This window comes from Fundulus heteroclitus, chromosome 14, assembly GCF_011125445.2.
Source record: "Fundulus heteroclitus isolate FHET01 chromosome 14, MU-UCD_Fhet_4.1, whole genome shotgun sequence".
Taxonomy (NCBI): Eukaryota; Metazoa; Chordata; class Actinopteri; order Cyprinodontiformes; family Fundulidae; genus Fundulus; species Fundulus heteroclitus.
Genome location: NC_046374.1, coordinates 5,256,152 through 5,271,992, shown reverse-complemented (window position 1 = coordinate 5,271,992; position 15,841 = coordinate 5,256,152). Strand labels below are relative to the sequence as shown.

Sequence of the window (15,841 nt, the reverse complement as noted above, 5' to 3'; positions counted from 1 at the left end):
AACACAGACCAAACAAACATTCACACACAATTCTCTGAAAACAGGCACTGTGAAGCTAACAGTCATTTTTGGATTATGGGAGGAAGACTGAGTACCCAACATAACCCATATCTGCAGGGTTTGGCTGAAATTGAAACCCAGGGCGTTCATGTTGCGAGGCAACAGTGCTGTGCCTACAGTCATCTTGTCAGCTGTTGCCAGTCATCATATAGTACAGGGCTACTCCTAACTCTAAACCTAAACCTTGTTTTCTTGAAAACTTCTAAAGTACTCTTAATGAATAGCTATTCAGGTTCTGGGGAAAGCTTTAACAATTTATTTGGACTTTGGCTGTTTTTGCCCTAATTTTTGGTCCAGTCCAGTAATCTATGCATGTTTTTTTCCAGCTCAAGATCGCTTGAAAGGTGTACAAGACAAAATGAGACCCAGTCCTATAATGCCTCGGGTCCACCGATGAGTGTCGGCACTTTATTGTTCAGTTAGTGGGTTAAAACAGAAAAAAGACAACCCTTAATTTTTTCAATACCGAGACTGCCTAATATGAGAATCATGTGTGTTTAAACTCCATTCACAACATTAATGCTCAACATTGCACATTCTCAACTAGTAAATGGCTCTGTGGTCGTTTCCAAATTTCTGACGAAAATACACTTTGCTCTGATTGTCACTCATCTCCAGAAATTCTACCTGCTGCAACAAAAAGTCCACCTTCCTGAGTCCATTCCAGCTGTCGTTTCTAGATAGACCCGCTTGATGCGATCAAATGAAACAGACCCAAAATGTAAAAATAATCATTGAACAAAGTTAAGACCAAAATGATTTATAACTGATCGCTCTTCCTGTGCTCTGTTAACACTAATGCAGCAGGGATTATTGATGGCCACAAGCTGTGAAAAAAGCTGAAACAGCTCCACAGAAGGCAGGGTTAAGAGTGAGCGCTGGATGGACAGTGCTGTAAACGGTTCATTGGCAGCCCAGATGGGCTTTGCTATTTTTTTTTTGCGTGAGGAATGCCATGTGTACGTGTGTAGTCAGGGATATACGTGTGTCACACGGTCATGGAGTGAGAGAGCAGTCACCATCTTAACCTTATTAGGTACACCTTTCTAGTACTGGGTTGGACCCCCTTTTGCCTTCAGAACTACATTAATCCTTCGTGGCATCGACCTTCCAAAGGTACTGGAAATATTCCTCAGAGTTTGGTCCACATTGACATGATAGCATCACGCAGATGCTGCAGATTTGTCAACTGCACATCCATGATGTGACTGTCCCGTTCCACCACATCCCAAAGGTGCTCTGTTGGATTGAGATCTGGTGACTGTGGAGGCCATTGAGTACAGTGAACTTATTGTCATCTTCAAGAAACCAGTCTGAGATGATTGGTGCTTTATGACATGGTGCATTATCCTGCTGGAAGTAGCCATCAGAAGATGGGTACACTGTGGCCATAAAGGGATGGACATGGTCAGCAACAACTGAGACTGACATTACCTCTTCCAGTTTTGAACAGCCTGTTCAGAGACTCACTTCGTCTGCTTGCATGCCGTGTGGTGAGTTGTTGTAGGTAACCAGCAGAACCTGGGGTGGAGTTTTAGTGGTAGGAGTATTCTCCTATACATCCAGTGAACTAATATTTTATGATAAATGTGGGGTGCAAACAAATATTTCTCAAATGTGAGGGGGGGCCTGTCGCCATCACAAACGCCTATGCTAATGACAGTTTATCTGTATCTGTGACAAAAGCTAATGTAAAAATTAGTGTTTTACAGAATTGTTAGAGAGTTGATACTTTAGTCTCTGCTTCTAATTTATATAATCTAAATAGATATCGAAATTAGCAAAAATCAGTATTAGCTGGTCAAATTGTTGCAAAAAATGGAGACCGGAAACCGTTGACAAACCTCTGATGGGTGCATCTCCACCCACACACACACACCCACACCCACAGACACACACACCATTGACTTCTATTAATTTCATGACCCTAATCTAGCCTTAATTGACATTAAAGCTAACCCCTAGTCCAAAAAAAAAAAGTGATGACCAAAAAATGTCCTCCCTTTACATCAAAGTCCTCGTTTTACTAGTAAATACACACGCACATAAACAAATCAGACAATGAACCTCTCTCTGCAGACGTCCCTGAGGCAGGCCGCCCTGGCCAGGATCTGCTCCCACTGAGTCTCCTTCCCCACCACCACTCTGGTTTCCTGTTGGCTCATCAGACGCTGCAGCTCTGGGTAGACTCGGTCCTAGGGAGACCAGTGAAGAAAGGCTTGAAGAACTTCCAGAAACATCTACATAGACAATATCACAGATGATTAGTATTTTATTACTGACCTGTCTTTTCCAGAGAGTGGTCATCAGGCGCATTGCAACAGCTCTCAGCTTGGGTGAACTGGCCAGCATTTGGAGAGTCTGCAGCACCATGGGGACGCAAAGCTGAAATACAGAACAGGTTCCTAATGAGGCTTACAAAACAAAAGACTTTCACTGTGCTTCATAATGCTTTAAATATTAAGTCATGCTTCATCCCAATACCTTATGGGTGCCAAGGTTTGGCAGGCAGCTGAGCACAGCATGAGTCAAACCTGGGTTTGTTTCCTTTGACAGTTTGAATAACAGGACAGGAATGAGAGAGGGGACCTGCAGACACATATGGGGTTAAAAGACTTAGACTTGTTTTTTTAAACTAAATATGTTCTCCTTGTTAAAATATAAAACATGCAAGTGTCAGAGCTGAGGAGGGAAAGCAACCACCAGTATTGTTTTACAGTCATTCAGTTAATATAAATATATTAATTGATGAGGCTTGTTTGTTAGATTAAAAGTACCATTTGAAAACTAATACATAACCACACATTTCAATGAAACGCACATTTGTATATTATTTCATTTATATTATCTAATATAAATTATCTAATTTCAAATCCTAAATTTTTTGTTGTAAGCAGAAAATCATAACAGAAAGGGTTGAAAACATCTGTGTGTAATTCATCTAAATCATGTTTCACTTGGTAAGGGGGGGGTCACTGAAATAAATCAACTCAGAATTCCATAATATTCTGATCTTCCACAGTAAAGCTCTTGTGCTTAAATATGGCTGGTTTTCAAATTCTGAAACAAAATTTTTATTTCCAGACAATCTTTGCATTTAGAATCTAATTCTGAAAAGTGATATTTTATTTATGGTTTTCAAAATAAAGCTCCTGCATTTCACGAGCCAACAGGAAAAGTCAGGACCCAGACAGGAGAAAGTTCTGGTGAATTTCAGAATAAAATCAACCCACCAACTTAAGCTGACTTGACTGGTGTAAATGAAAAGGCACATCAAAAACCAGAGGAAACACAGGGACTGTTGGAGGAAAGACATAGAATATGTAAGCCCACAGATACCAGGTTTGCCCTAATAAAATGAAAACCATGGCAGTTTTTATTCATTTATGAGGGACAGCAACAGAACGGACCACGTAAACGTCTGTTCTCACCAGCGCCCCTTTCACAGCCGAGACCCGCAGCTGTTCCCCTAGAAGCAGTGTGACTTTGCAGAGAAGCCACACTGGACCATGACCGTAACCTTGTTAGGGAGTTAGTTTGCTGATCTGGACCAGTTTTAATTTTCAGTGAGCATGACTGAGGCCCTTAAAATGATTCACTATGTTAGGGTGACCAAACGTCCGTATTTCCCGGGACATGTCCGTATTTCACGTCCTGTCCCGGGCGTCCCGGGTTTTTTTTAGAAAGTGAGGAAATGTCCTGTTTTTTAAATTACCTTCATTGGACCATTAAATTGACAGGCACTAGGGCACTGCGCACGGCGCTGCGTGTGACGTAATCTCTGAGCCGCGTCTGTGCGGGCAGCCCTGTTCTTAATCAGAAGATAGATAGCGTGGCTGTCAGTACGCCAACAACCACTGGAGTGCTGATTTGCCAGAAAAACTGAAGTCACTGGCCGCCATCTTGCTACTCCCTACTCTCACAGAATCCCACCGGATTTGGTTGCAACAACAAGCAATTTTCTGGCTGTGTGAAAACATTTCACAGGTAATTCTACAGTCAGTGGATGTACTAACACTATCAACTACTAGGAAATTAGGTGCTGAAATATTTTTCATGTTATTAATATAATATTATATATATATATATATATATATATATATATATATATATATATATATATATATATATATATATATATATATATATATATATATATTTAAATAAATAAAATGCTAAATATTTCAGCACATTACTTTCTCAGTTTTAGAACATAATTTGACATTTTAAAACTCCTAAGCCCCCCCTGAACATGAAAAAATCCTTGTTATTCGATGCTGTAGCGCAAATATTCCCTAGTTACTGGGGGAAAATAGGGAGTACCAATATGGCGGCTGGTGGCTTCAAAGCGACTCGTTCTAACAGCCGGCGATTAGCACTCCAGTGTGTAATATAGCTCAGTGCCAACAACATACCAAAGCTCAAGTGTATGTTTACCAACGATTTACAAAAGAGTTTCCCCGCTTTCAGACCGGGTCGAGACAAATGGGAGGCCTTTATTGTGCTATTCATTCATTACAGGAATTGTTAAGCATTTTTTAATAAATGCATTTTGAATAAAATTATCATTTGTTATTGGAGTTATTGCTGTTGACTTTTACTGAAAAGCATTTTTAATAAACCAACTGTGAACATCATGTTATTGTAGGATTACGTAGGCCTATGTTAAGTGAGTGCATGCCACAGACATCTCTATGCATGGGAATAGAGATCCCCCCCCCCCCGCTCCAAGGTGTCCTGGTTTTCCCAAATGAAAATATGGTCACCCTACACTATGTATTTAATGGTTCTCAAAGCACAGACCCATGGGCATTTACATCTACGTGGGACAAAAACAGATGAATGTGTACATGTGACTGAGGTTTATTCTGTCATTTTGAGGCGGATTAATTCAATTTTTTTATTCAATTTTATTTATATAGCGCCAATTCAAGAAACATGTCATCTCAAGGCATAGAAAGTCAAGTTCAATCATATTATACAGACTGGGTCAGATTATACAGATTGGTCAAAAATGTCCTATATAAAGGGAACCAGTTAATTGCAAAGAATTTTAAATTCTATTCTTGATTTAACAGGAAGCCAATGAAGGGAAGCTAAAATTGGAGAACTATGATCCCTCTTGTTAATTTTTATCAGAACTCTTGCTGCAGCATTTTGGATCAGCTGAAGACTTTGAACTGCATTTTGTGGGCTTCCTAATAGCATGAATTACAATAGTCCAGCCTTGAAGTAACAAATGCATGGACTAGTTTTTCAGCATCACCCCTGGACAGAATGTTTCTAATTTTGGCAATATTCCCGAGGTGAAAAAAAGAAAGTCTGGAAACCTGTTTAATATGGGATTTAAATGACATGTCTTGGTCAAAAATAACACCAAGATTTTTTACTTTATTTCCAGAGGCCAAGTTAAAGCCATCCAGATTAAATGATTAATTAAGAAGTTTATTTTTTGAGGACTCTGGTCCAAAGATTACAACTTCTGTCTTGTCAGAATTTAAGTGCAGGAAAATTAAAGGCATCCAGCTTTTGATGTCATCAAGACATGACTGCAGTTGAAGTAACTGATTGGATTCATCAGGATTTATGGACAAATACAGCTGAGTGTCATCAGCATAACAGTGAAAATTAATCCCATGCTGTCTGATAATTTTGCCAATCGGAAGCATATATATAGTAAAGAGAATTGCTCCAAGGACTGAACTCCACAAGTGACCCTAGAGTTTGAAGAAGATTTATTATTAACATGAACAAACTGGAATCTGTCCGATAGACAAGATTTTTTTTCCGGCTCTAGTGACTCGCTTTTTATTCACAGTAGACTGACAGAAAGGGGGTGGAAGAAGGGGAGAGACATGCGGCAAAGGACCGCGGGATTTGAACCCGGGTCGACCGCGTCGAGGGCTACAGGCCTCCAAACATGGGTCGCGCTACCCGGTACGCCACAAGCGCGCTGATAGATAAGATTTAAACCAGCCTCATGTTTTCCCCTTAATCCCTACAGTATGATCAAGTCTTTGTAGGAGAATATTGTGATTAACTGTATCAAATGCAGCACGGAGATCTAACAGGACAAGTATAGACACAAGGCCATTATCTGAGGCCATGAGAATATCATTAGTGACCTTCACCAGAGCTGTTTTAGTGCTATGATGAGCTCTGAAGCCTGACTGAAACTCCTCAAATAGGTCATTACTTTGTAAATGTTCACAAAGTTGATTAGCAACTACTTTCTCAAGACTTTTAGATAAGAAAAGAAGATTAGATTTAGGTCTGTAATTTACAAACTCATCTTGATCAAGAGATGGTTTCTTAAGTAAAGGTTTAATAACAGCTACTTTAAAAGCCTGCGGCCCGCCGAAAAGTTTAGTCCGGCGGCTAAATGCATTATCATTATTCAAATTTTTGTTTTTTTTTCCCCCTGTGTCCTGTCTGGCAATGTGGCAATAAGAATTGTTGTCTTAATGCCAAAAAGAGCTCATCAGATTTGACATTCACAAGTGGAGCAGTACTGCTTTTGCCATAGTGCTCCGCTTCATTTATGAATGTGAATAGTTTTATTATGATTCATGCGGGGAATATCTCAAATGATAGGGACACTACAATGGGAAAGTAGTAGAGGAAAGGAAGAACAAGAAGAAAAAAAGAAAAGGTGAAAGAAAGAGGAGGATAAAAGGAAGAGAATGATAAAACAATTATTGAAAAAAGCATGTACTTCGTTTAATTGAAAATCTGCAGTTCCTATATTGTCCACGAGGGGCACTGTGTTTTAATCAGCAGATGGTAGCACTGAGCTTCAGATGTGGAAAATTGATTTTAAATAATTTCTTAATTTTTATCTGTTTGATGTATTTTGTCATGCAGGACAGTGTTTTTAAGTTCCAAAAAATGTGAATAAATGTTTTTCAACATTGTAAAATCACTGTGATCAGTTCTTATGCATAATACACAAGTAAATGTTTAACTGAGTAAAAGTATTGTTGAAATTGCACATACTTTTCTTAAAAATGCTGAGGTTATTCATAATATATTGTGTAAAAGTGAAATTCATTTAATATAAAATTCAACAAGTCCACTTTAATTAGTTCTATTTAAATCTTGCAATTAATTTACCCGTGTGGCCCTCTTGAGATCAGATTAAGCTGTATGCGGCCCCTAAACCAAAATGAGTTTGACACCCCTGGTTTAGATTAAGCTAAAATTTTAGATAGCTCAGAAAGCTCTACTGCTTCTAAACAGTTCAGACACTGCGCAGGTTCTAAAGATTCCTCCAACGCTGCCTCACTTACTGAGGACGAGGTAATCATCTTTGGGAGGATGCCAGTTATTTTATTTTTAATGGAATCAATTTTATTTATAAAGAATCCCATAAAATCATTACTGCTAAAAGCTAAGGGAATGAATGGATCAACGGAGCTCTGACTCTTTGTAAGTTTGGCAACTGTACTGAAGAGAAATCTAGGATTATTTTTGTTCTCCTCAATTAATGATGAAAAATATGCTACTCTAACTCTGTGAAGGGTCTTGTTATACAACAATAGACTGTCCCTCCAGATTAGGTAGGATTCCTCTTGGTGTGTAGAGCACCATTTTCTCTCCAATTTCCTAACATTGTGCTTCAAGGAACACAGCTCTGAATTAAACCAGGGAGCCAGCTTCCTGTGAATAATCACCTTCTTTTTCGAGGGAGCTACATTGTCTAATGCAGAACGCAATGACGAAGTCACACCGTTAACAAAGACATCCATTTGTGAATGGGAAGAAACAACATTGCTGCTATCTGCAATTTCTGCAATACAGATGATATTAAAAGGGGGACAGATTCTTTAAAGTTTGATGCAGCATTGTTCGATAAAGATCTACTATTATGGAACCCTCCTTTGGGGGTGGAGAACTTAGATTAAACTCAAATGTTATTAAAAATGATCAGATAGGACAGGGTTGTGAGGAAATACTGTTAATTCTTCACAAGCAATGCCATATGTCAGCACAAGGTCTAAAGTATGAAGCCAAGAGTGCATCGGTTTATGCACATTTTGAGCAAAACCAATTGAATTTAGGATAGTTTTAAAGGCTACACTAAGGTTATCACATTCTGTGTCAACATGAATGTTGAAATCCCCTACTATAATAACCTTGTCAGTGTTTATCACCAAAGCAGATAAGAAGTCTGACAACTGATCCAAAAACTGAGAGTAAGGGCCCGGTGGACGATACAAAACAACAAACAGAAGAGGTTTTATTGCTTTGCAATTTGGATGAGGGAAACTGAGGGTTAAATGTTTAAAACAACTGTAGTTATTAGTTGGCCTGGGACTAATTAATAAACCAGACTGAAAGATGGTTGCCACTCCTCTTCTTCCCACAGATCTGGGAATGTGGAAATTTGAATAATTGGAGGGAGTTGACTCATTTATACTAACGTAGTCCTCTTGTAGCCAGGTTTCTGTGGGACAAAATAAATCAATCTGATTATCAGAAATCAATTCATTAACTAACAAAGTCTTTGGAGGGAGAGACCTTATATTCAATAGACCACATTTAATTGTTTTAATTTTTGGTTCAAGGTGAGTCGTATTTATTTTTATTAGATTTTTATAATTTGTTCCTTTTAGATACATTTTTGATCTATTCAGTTTTAGCCGTGGGAAAGACACCGTCTCAATAGGGTAATGGGTGGGTAACAGTACAGAAGCTGTAGAGAGGTGTGTTAAACTATGGCTCTGCTTCCTGGTCTGGACCCTGGGTTGTCAGCATTTAGGAGAACTAATAAATCCGGCCAGATTCCTAAAAAGAAGAGCTACACCATCCAGAGTGGGATGGATGCCGTCTCTTCGGATCAGACCAGGTTTTCCCAAGGAAGTTCAGCAGTTATCAATGTAGCCCACATCGTTTTCAGGACACCACCTAGACAACCAGCGGTTGAATGATGGCATGTGGCTAAACATGTCATCACTGGTCAGATCAGGCAGGGGACCAGAGAAAATTGTTTTAGCAAACTTACACACCGAAGCAACACCAACTTTAGTGACCTCCGATCGGCGTGACCGGGTGTCATTACTGCCAGCGTGAATAACAATCTTACTGTATTTATGCTTATCCTTAGCCAACAGTTTCAGGTAAGATTCGATGTCGCCCGTTCTGGCCCCTGGCAGGCATTTAACTATGGTCCCTGGTGTCTCTAGTGCCACGTTTCTGACTATTGAGTTGCCAATAATGAGGGTTGGCTTCTCAGCGGGTGTGTCACTGAGTGGGGAATACTTGTTAGAAACAAGTGGTGACCTGAGGGCTGAAATCTAGAGCTACGCTTCCTACGAACCGTCACCCAGTGTGCCTGGTTACCCGGCTGCTCAGGTGCTGCTGCTGGAGGACCGCTACTTGAAGTTACTCTATGTGGCTCCGCGCTAGCAAAGGGGCGGCTATCAGCTGGTTTTTCAACAGCACGGAGCCTCGCCTCCAATTCTGACACCCTCGCCTCCAAAGCTACAAAAACACTACATTTATTACAAGTACCATTATCACTAAAGGAGGCAGAGGAATAACTAAATATCTGACACAGAGAGCAGGAGATAGGGGAAGATTTAGACAGAGACGGAGAAGCTGAAGTAACAGTATGAGAAGGAGCCATTGTGGAGCTAAAGCTAGGCTAGACTAAAGCTAGGCTAGCGCCCTTTTACTACGGCAAAAAAAACAAACCGTGTGAAACACGAGGAGTTCCCAAGCGCAATGTGCAGCAACAGAGGATGTTTTAAAAGCGCTTATGTGTTAGAAACAGATGTTACAGTAAAGAGATTAAAGATAAAAGCGAGAGAGTCTGGAGCAACAGATCGCAATTCACACTGTGACAACAGGAAGTGACACAATACGCCTTACCGCAAACAAGAACTGATGATCCTGAGACTTGCATACATTCACATTTAGCCTCAGCTAAATGTGATTCTATTTCTTAGTGTGGGATTGAGCCATAATGGCTCAAACTCGTCAAAATAATTGGGTTGAATAAAACTGAATTCAGGTATATTTCAGTGGATTTGGGTCAGTTTTAGTATTATTTTGTTCTTGCCGATTGAAGGAGGTTTAAGCAGCTGCCCCACGTTTTCACGGCAGGTGGAAAAATTACCACACGCCATCACGCAAACGTTAATTTTTGTACGTGCCACATTGAGTGTGAAGCATTGCGTACACATGCTTCGTACACGAGACTCCAGATCTGTGCAGTCCACAACAGTTGTCCTATCAACAGATTCTTCCAACTGAGTAGTGAAACTCTGCAGCTACTCCAGAGATACTATGAGCTTTTAACTGATTGTTACGGCTGGTTAGCAGCTGTGCCATACAGTTTCAAATAATGGATCAAACAATGCTATGTTAGACATGCAAAGCTTGGGTTGTTCTACAGACACCTAACCCTGCCTGAGACCTGTCCACATCTTTACCCCTGGCCTGTCTGACACCTAACCCTGCCTGAGACCTGTCCACATCTTTACCCCTGGCCTGTCTGAGGTGTTCTTGGCAGCATTAATATTTTTGCAAGGCACTGTGAAGTTGTATAACAAACAACTGACGTCAACTCTCCATTAAATGGCCCAGCTCTGCCCCCTGCTGACAAGCATTTGTAAAGCGTACCTCTTGAGAGTGTTTAGCATACTGCATCTCCACATGGTTTCTCCGCTGCTCTGCAGCTGACAGAAAAAGGCCTTTCAGCTTATCATCTCCAGGGCACAGAAAGCTGTAGGTACTCCCTAAGCTGGAGGACATCTACAACACACGATGCCTCAGGAACACTAAAAGCATCTGCACGGACCCTACTCATCCATTTCAGCTACTGCCATCTGCGAGGAGGTACAAAGTCCTCTAAACACACACAAACAGGGTGAAAAATAGTTTTTTCCAACCCAGAGCCATGGCTGTCCTGGACAAAGCGTGTGCAATGCACCCTGAAGACATTGCGTACAGACACGCACCCGCTTTGCCCATGTATGCTGTCTACTGTGCAAACATGGTCTCTGTTGTTCATTTCATTTTTGCCCTCACAGATTGCACCAACCTGCTTATCATTCACCCACAATACTGCTGGATTATGCCTCTGCAGACAATCTTTAAATTATGCATTTTCTATTCTATTTTTAACAGTTTTAATTCAAGGTCTTTTGCTGTTATACACAAGGTTATTGCTCCAAAACTGTTTTAATTGCTGCTGAAACTGCTCTATGTTTTGTTAAATTATCTAAATTATTGTTGTTAAATTACACAGCTTAAACTAATTCTGTTGTATTGTACGTACACATTGCATAATTCAATGGGAATAAAGACTTTCCATTTCATTCCATTTAAGTCAATCCAAAAAAAAGGTTAAAAATAAAACTGGACTTCTATTAATCCAGTAAAGGTCCATTTTAGTCCACACAGACCACAGTTTTCACTGCCAGGTGGATGCTTAAACCCAAAGCTTCCTATCAATGTTTCTGGGATGTTATTGGCCAATGCCAGCCCCCCTCCCCCTCTCTTTTACCCCCTTATCAATCCAGCCACACAGAACAGCAGGTGTACAGTGGAGAAGACGGTGTGGCATCTGAGGATGATTTGCAGCTGTGCACAACCTCCAGCAGGGGGAGCTGTGTGCCAGTTTTGGAGCCTAACCACCAGTGGCTCTAGTTAGAGGATGAAACAATGACTGTATTGAACCTGAGTTTACTCTGAATAACGAAAGCTTCAAATTTAAAGGATTTACGGAACAATAACGCAGACTGAGATACTCCACTGAATCCTTTCAGCGCTGAGGTTAATAGTCAGTCTTGGACCCTTTACACACAAAAGCTCTGCAGTAAAACAGTCTAGTCTACGTACAGCATCCCTCCTCCCGTGCAGCCTGGTTGTTGCATAGCAACTACTTCACCTCTGTCGCTTAAAAACAAAATGAGGAGCAGAGGAGAAAAATGTTGCATTTCCTTCAAAGTGAAACTTTGAATGAAAGGTTTTAACAAAAAGGTTTTTTAAAAAAAGTCATGAACAGATCAGGAATCCTCTGAACCATCGCAGCACCTGCAGAAAGCTCCTTTACTGCCTCCATCTTTTATCAAAAGCTGCTTCAAGGTATTTTCTGCAGTTACAAACCAATAAGCGACTGAGTGAGGGATCCAATGGTTTCAGATATGCCAATAACCTTCTACCAACACATCAAACCTCCAACAAAAGTGGCACTTTGGGAGCAATTAGAGCAGCAGGGGAATACTCTGAGGTGTCTTACAAGCCTTAGTAATGAGGAGCCTTGGCACCATGTGATATTTCACACCGTCTTTGGCAGCTAGTGACTCCATTTACATTTCCCGAGGGTCAGAGGGAAGCCTTTTTGTTTAAATGTCTCTCTTTATCATCTGCAGAGGATTCAAGAGCAGATGATAGCAGGTATATTTTGTCCTAAGCAGTAAGGTTAAAGCATCAATGTAAAACCAGAACCTCTGCAGAAATTGCACTGAACATCAGAGACCTTTCTACCAACTGTTCAAAAGTTGAATCTTTTAGCGTAGTGTGTTTGAGGAGAGCAAAGATGAAAGAAACGGTTCATTATTAAAAATCCATCAGCTCTGAGTTCCAAGCAGCAGCAGCAGTTGTCATGGTGAGGTTATGTGCGGTATGGTATCAGAATAAAAAAAGAAGTAAAGTTCTGCATGAACCTGGTGCAGCTCTTTATGAGAGTTCTGTAGCAATGAGCGTCAGTAGAACACAGCGGGAGCACCACAATGCTCCTAGTCAATTAACACATGCAATTAGCACACATTGCTAAAGTGCACCGAGACAGATCACAGGACTTCACCTCTGAGAAGATTTTTCAGAAGCCTGATGCTACCGTATCAAACAAGCTTGAAAAGGATTGCTGTGCACAGTGCCTCGGCGGTATGGACGCCAACCACACTCTTCTGCTGTGAATTGACCTATGGCCATCTGGTAAACATCAGAGGGACATTTGGGTTTCAGCTTTGACCAATTAAAATGGGTATAAAGGTAAATGTATGCTTTAGTTTGAAAATCCAGATTTTGTTAAGCATTTACATGTTTTTTTTTTGATTGGGGGCTTCTTTAGTCTTCCTCCCCTTCCTGTGTTTGCTCAGACTCATCTCCACAGTGAATCTTAGCTAGCTCTTCTCATGTGCACGGGGCATAGCAAAAACTGTCTAATTCCCAGCATTACTTAGCCTTGCACTTTCGTTACCTTCCTCTTGGTCCTTTCCTCATCCTCCTCACCATCGACTCATATGAAGAATGGATACAAAATCAGCTAAACCTGATTTTAGCCTAAAATGCAATAAATAATGTATTGTTTGCCAAGATCTTTTCAGTTCAACCAGCAGCAGACGCTTGTACACCGAGTTAGTGAAGCGTCAACCAAAGCTCAGCCTCTCTGGCATCCTTAGTGCCATCATCTGGACATAGTGAGGGACTTGCTGCTGCTGAAGCAGAGAGCCTTGTGGTTTATGATGTTAAGCTTTGCTAATACTGATACATCTCAATGTTACATTGGTTCTTGGATGGTATGTAAGGAGCCATATGTGCTCCTAACATGTGCCTTCTTAGCACAGAAGGATCTGTACACTGCATTGAGCTGGGCTTTATGGCAGAGGCCAGAAAAAAAAGCTATTACTAGTGTTAAATATATAAAGGCACATTCTGAGTTTGCCAAAAGGCACTTTGGCATCTCCCCAAATGTATAGAGGAAGGAGCTCTGGTCAGATGAGACTAAAGCTTTCAGCTACCAAGAAAATATATAGTCTGGCACTAGCCCAACACGTCCTATCATCCCAAGAACACCATCCCCACAGTGAGACAATGTGATGGCAGCATCATGCAGTGGGGGAAAGAAGAACAGTGCTAAATACAGGAATATTCTGGATCAGTCTGCCTGTGATTTCAGACTGGGACGGAGGTTCATCTTCCAGCAGGACAATGACCCGAAGCGTACTGCTAAATCAACAGGAGGGTGGTTTAATGGGAAACATTTAAATGTGATGGGATGACCTAGGCAAAGTCCAGACATCAATCCAAATCTTCCGAGTTGTTGGATTGCTCTGTAAATTACATGATGCAAACTCTCAAACACTTTATTTTATTTCCAGGTTGTGGGGCAACTACACATGAAAAATCTTTAGGGTGTTGAACACTTTTGCAAAGCACTGTATAACTACCACCTAGATAAAGCTATATCAGCTATTCATAGCTATAGCTACCAGGACTAACTCATGTCATCAGAAAACTGTACAATTTAAAGATGAAATAGCAGATATTTCACTAGTCACCATTGCATGCTCAACCCACCCTTCAGGTTATCAGGGGGCTGCTTCCCTGAGCAGCCTGGGTACTAACAGATATTAAGCAGCAAGCGCAATGGTTTTGGTGTAGCACTTACTCATAAAGCTAATACTATAACTAAACATAATTAAGAAAGTAAAAAGCATACAGAAAATTCAACCTTGATCTGAAGGTTCCTACTGTTCTGCAAGTCACTTATGTGACCAGACTCTGGGACTTTGGTTTCTAAGTATAGCCACCCTGTCTAGTTTTACGACTAGGAATAAAACGTTCCTTTTTGACAAAGTTTCCAGTTGGGAGTGGGTTGTGTTGTCCTGAGTTATCTCTGTAGTTATGCTGCATAGGCTTAGGCTGCTGGAGGACATCAAGATCTATTTCTGAGTTCTCCTACTGTTCTCCAATTTGCATCATTTGCTGTTATTTCAACTTTTAACTTTTTGTTCTCTGTCATTTTTCTCTTCAGGTGCTTCAGTTGATTTTGTGTTTCTCAGCATAACTGTGTGGTATGGTAGCTGCACCGTCCAGGAGAGGAAGGGCCTAGCATAGGTGGTGAGAACAGTGCCTGTTTGTCAGTTTTTGCCTTTATTATATGTAATGTGAACCGGAGTGGTCAAAGACAAATTTCGCTGCAGTGACAAATAAAATATTCTGACTGATTCACCAACCCCAGGGGTCAGCTACCCAAAATGTTTAAAGAGCCATACTGGACCAAAAAAAAACAACAACACATCTGTCTCGAGCAGCAAAAATTTTTTAAGTCTGATATAAGCCTTATATAATAAAGGCAACATGTGCTGTGTCTATATTAGCATTGTTAGCCTACTATCAAATAGCTAAGTAGGCTACAAATACATAATGAGCATTCATGTTTAATTTTTATATTCCCTGCAGCACATCCTGGAGAGAATGACGCACCACTTGACTACACTGCTGTATGATGAGGCTTTAAATTTAACTTCCATAATAATATTAATGTATTATATTTCATTGCACTGATGAATAATGAAGAAATTCCTTTTTATTTATGTCATTTTTATTTTGAGGATTCAAAAAAAACAACAATGGAACATGCATAAGGGGCCTCCTACAACTTCAGACCTCCCCATGGAAAAAAAGTGCAGTTATCTTTAATCCTGATTAATACAGTACAATCTCTTCTCTTTCACCTCTGATTTGGGCAACAGAGTGCAATAGAACAGCAGCCCTTTAAAAAGGTAAAGTATATAAAATAAAATAATACAGTTTTAGCTTAATTTCTGTGCATTATCCTCTTCTCTTTGGTCTTGTGAAAATGCCAAATAAGTCAGTGCAAGGGTGAAATGCAGCAGCATCCTCTGACACACACAATACAGCGCAGCCATCCTCAGATCTGAGCAACAAAACAGTAAAATCCCTGTGTCATTCCAAATATATACTGACAAAAAAAAAATCAGAAATCACTATGAAAACAGCCACTTTGTAACAAAACATGTTCCTA

The 15,841-nt window shown here is 40.4% G+C and overlaps 1 protein-coding gene across 1 annotated transcript in view; it reads right to left on the bottom strand.

Moving 5' to 3' along the window:
* focad (focadhesin) overlaps positions 1-15,841 on the bottom strand; it is an 82,140-nt gene that overhangs the window by 29,480 nt on the left and 36,819 nt on the right. The window contains exons 12-14 of the mRNA XM_012880178.3: positions 2,545-2,649; positions 2,344-2,445; positions 2,128-2,255 (exon numbers count right to left, since the gene is read on the bottom strand). Coding sequence (XP_012735632.2) covers positions 2,128-2,255; positions 2,344-2,445; positions 2,545-2,649 — 335 coding nt within the window. The remainder of the gene's footprint in view (positions 1-2,127; positions 2,256-2,343; positions 2,446-2,544; positions 2,650-15,841) is intronic.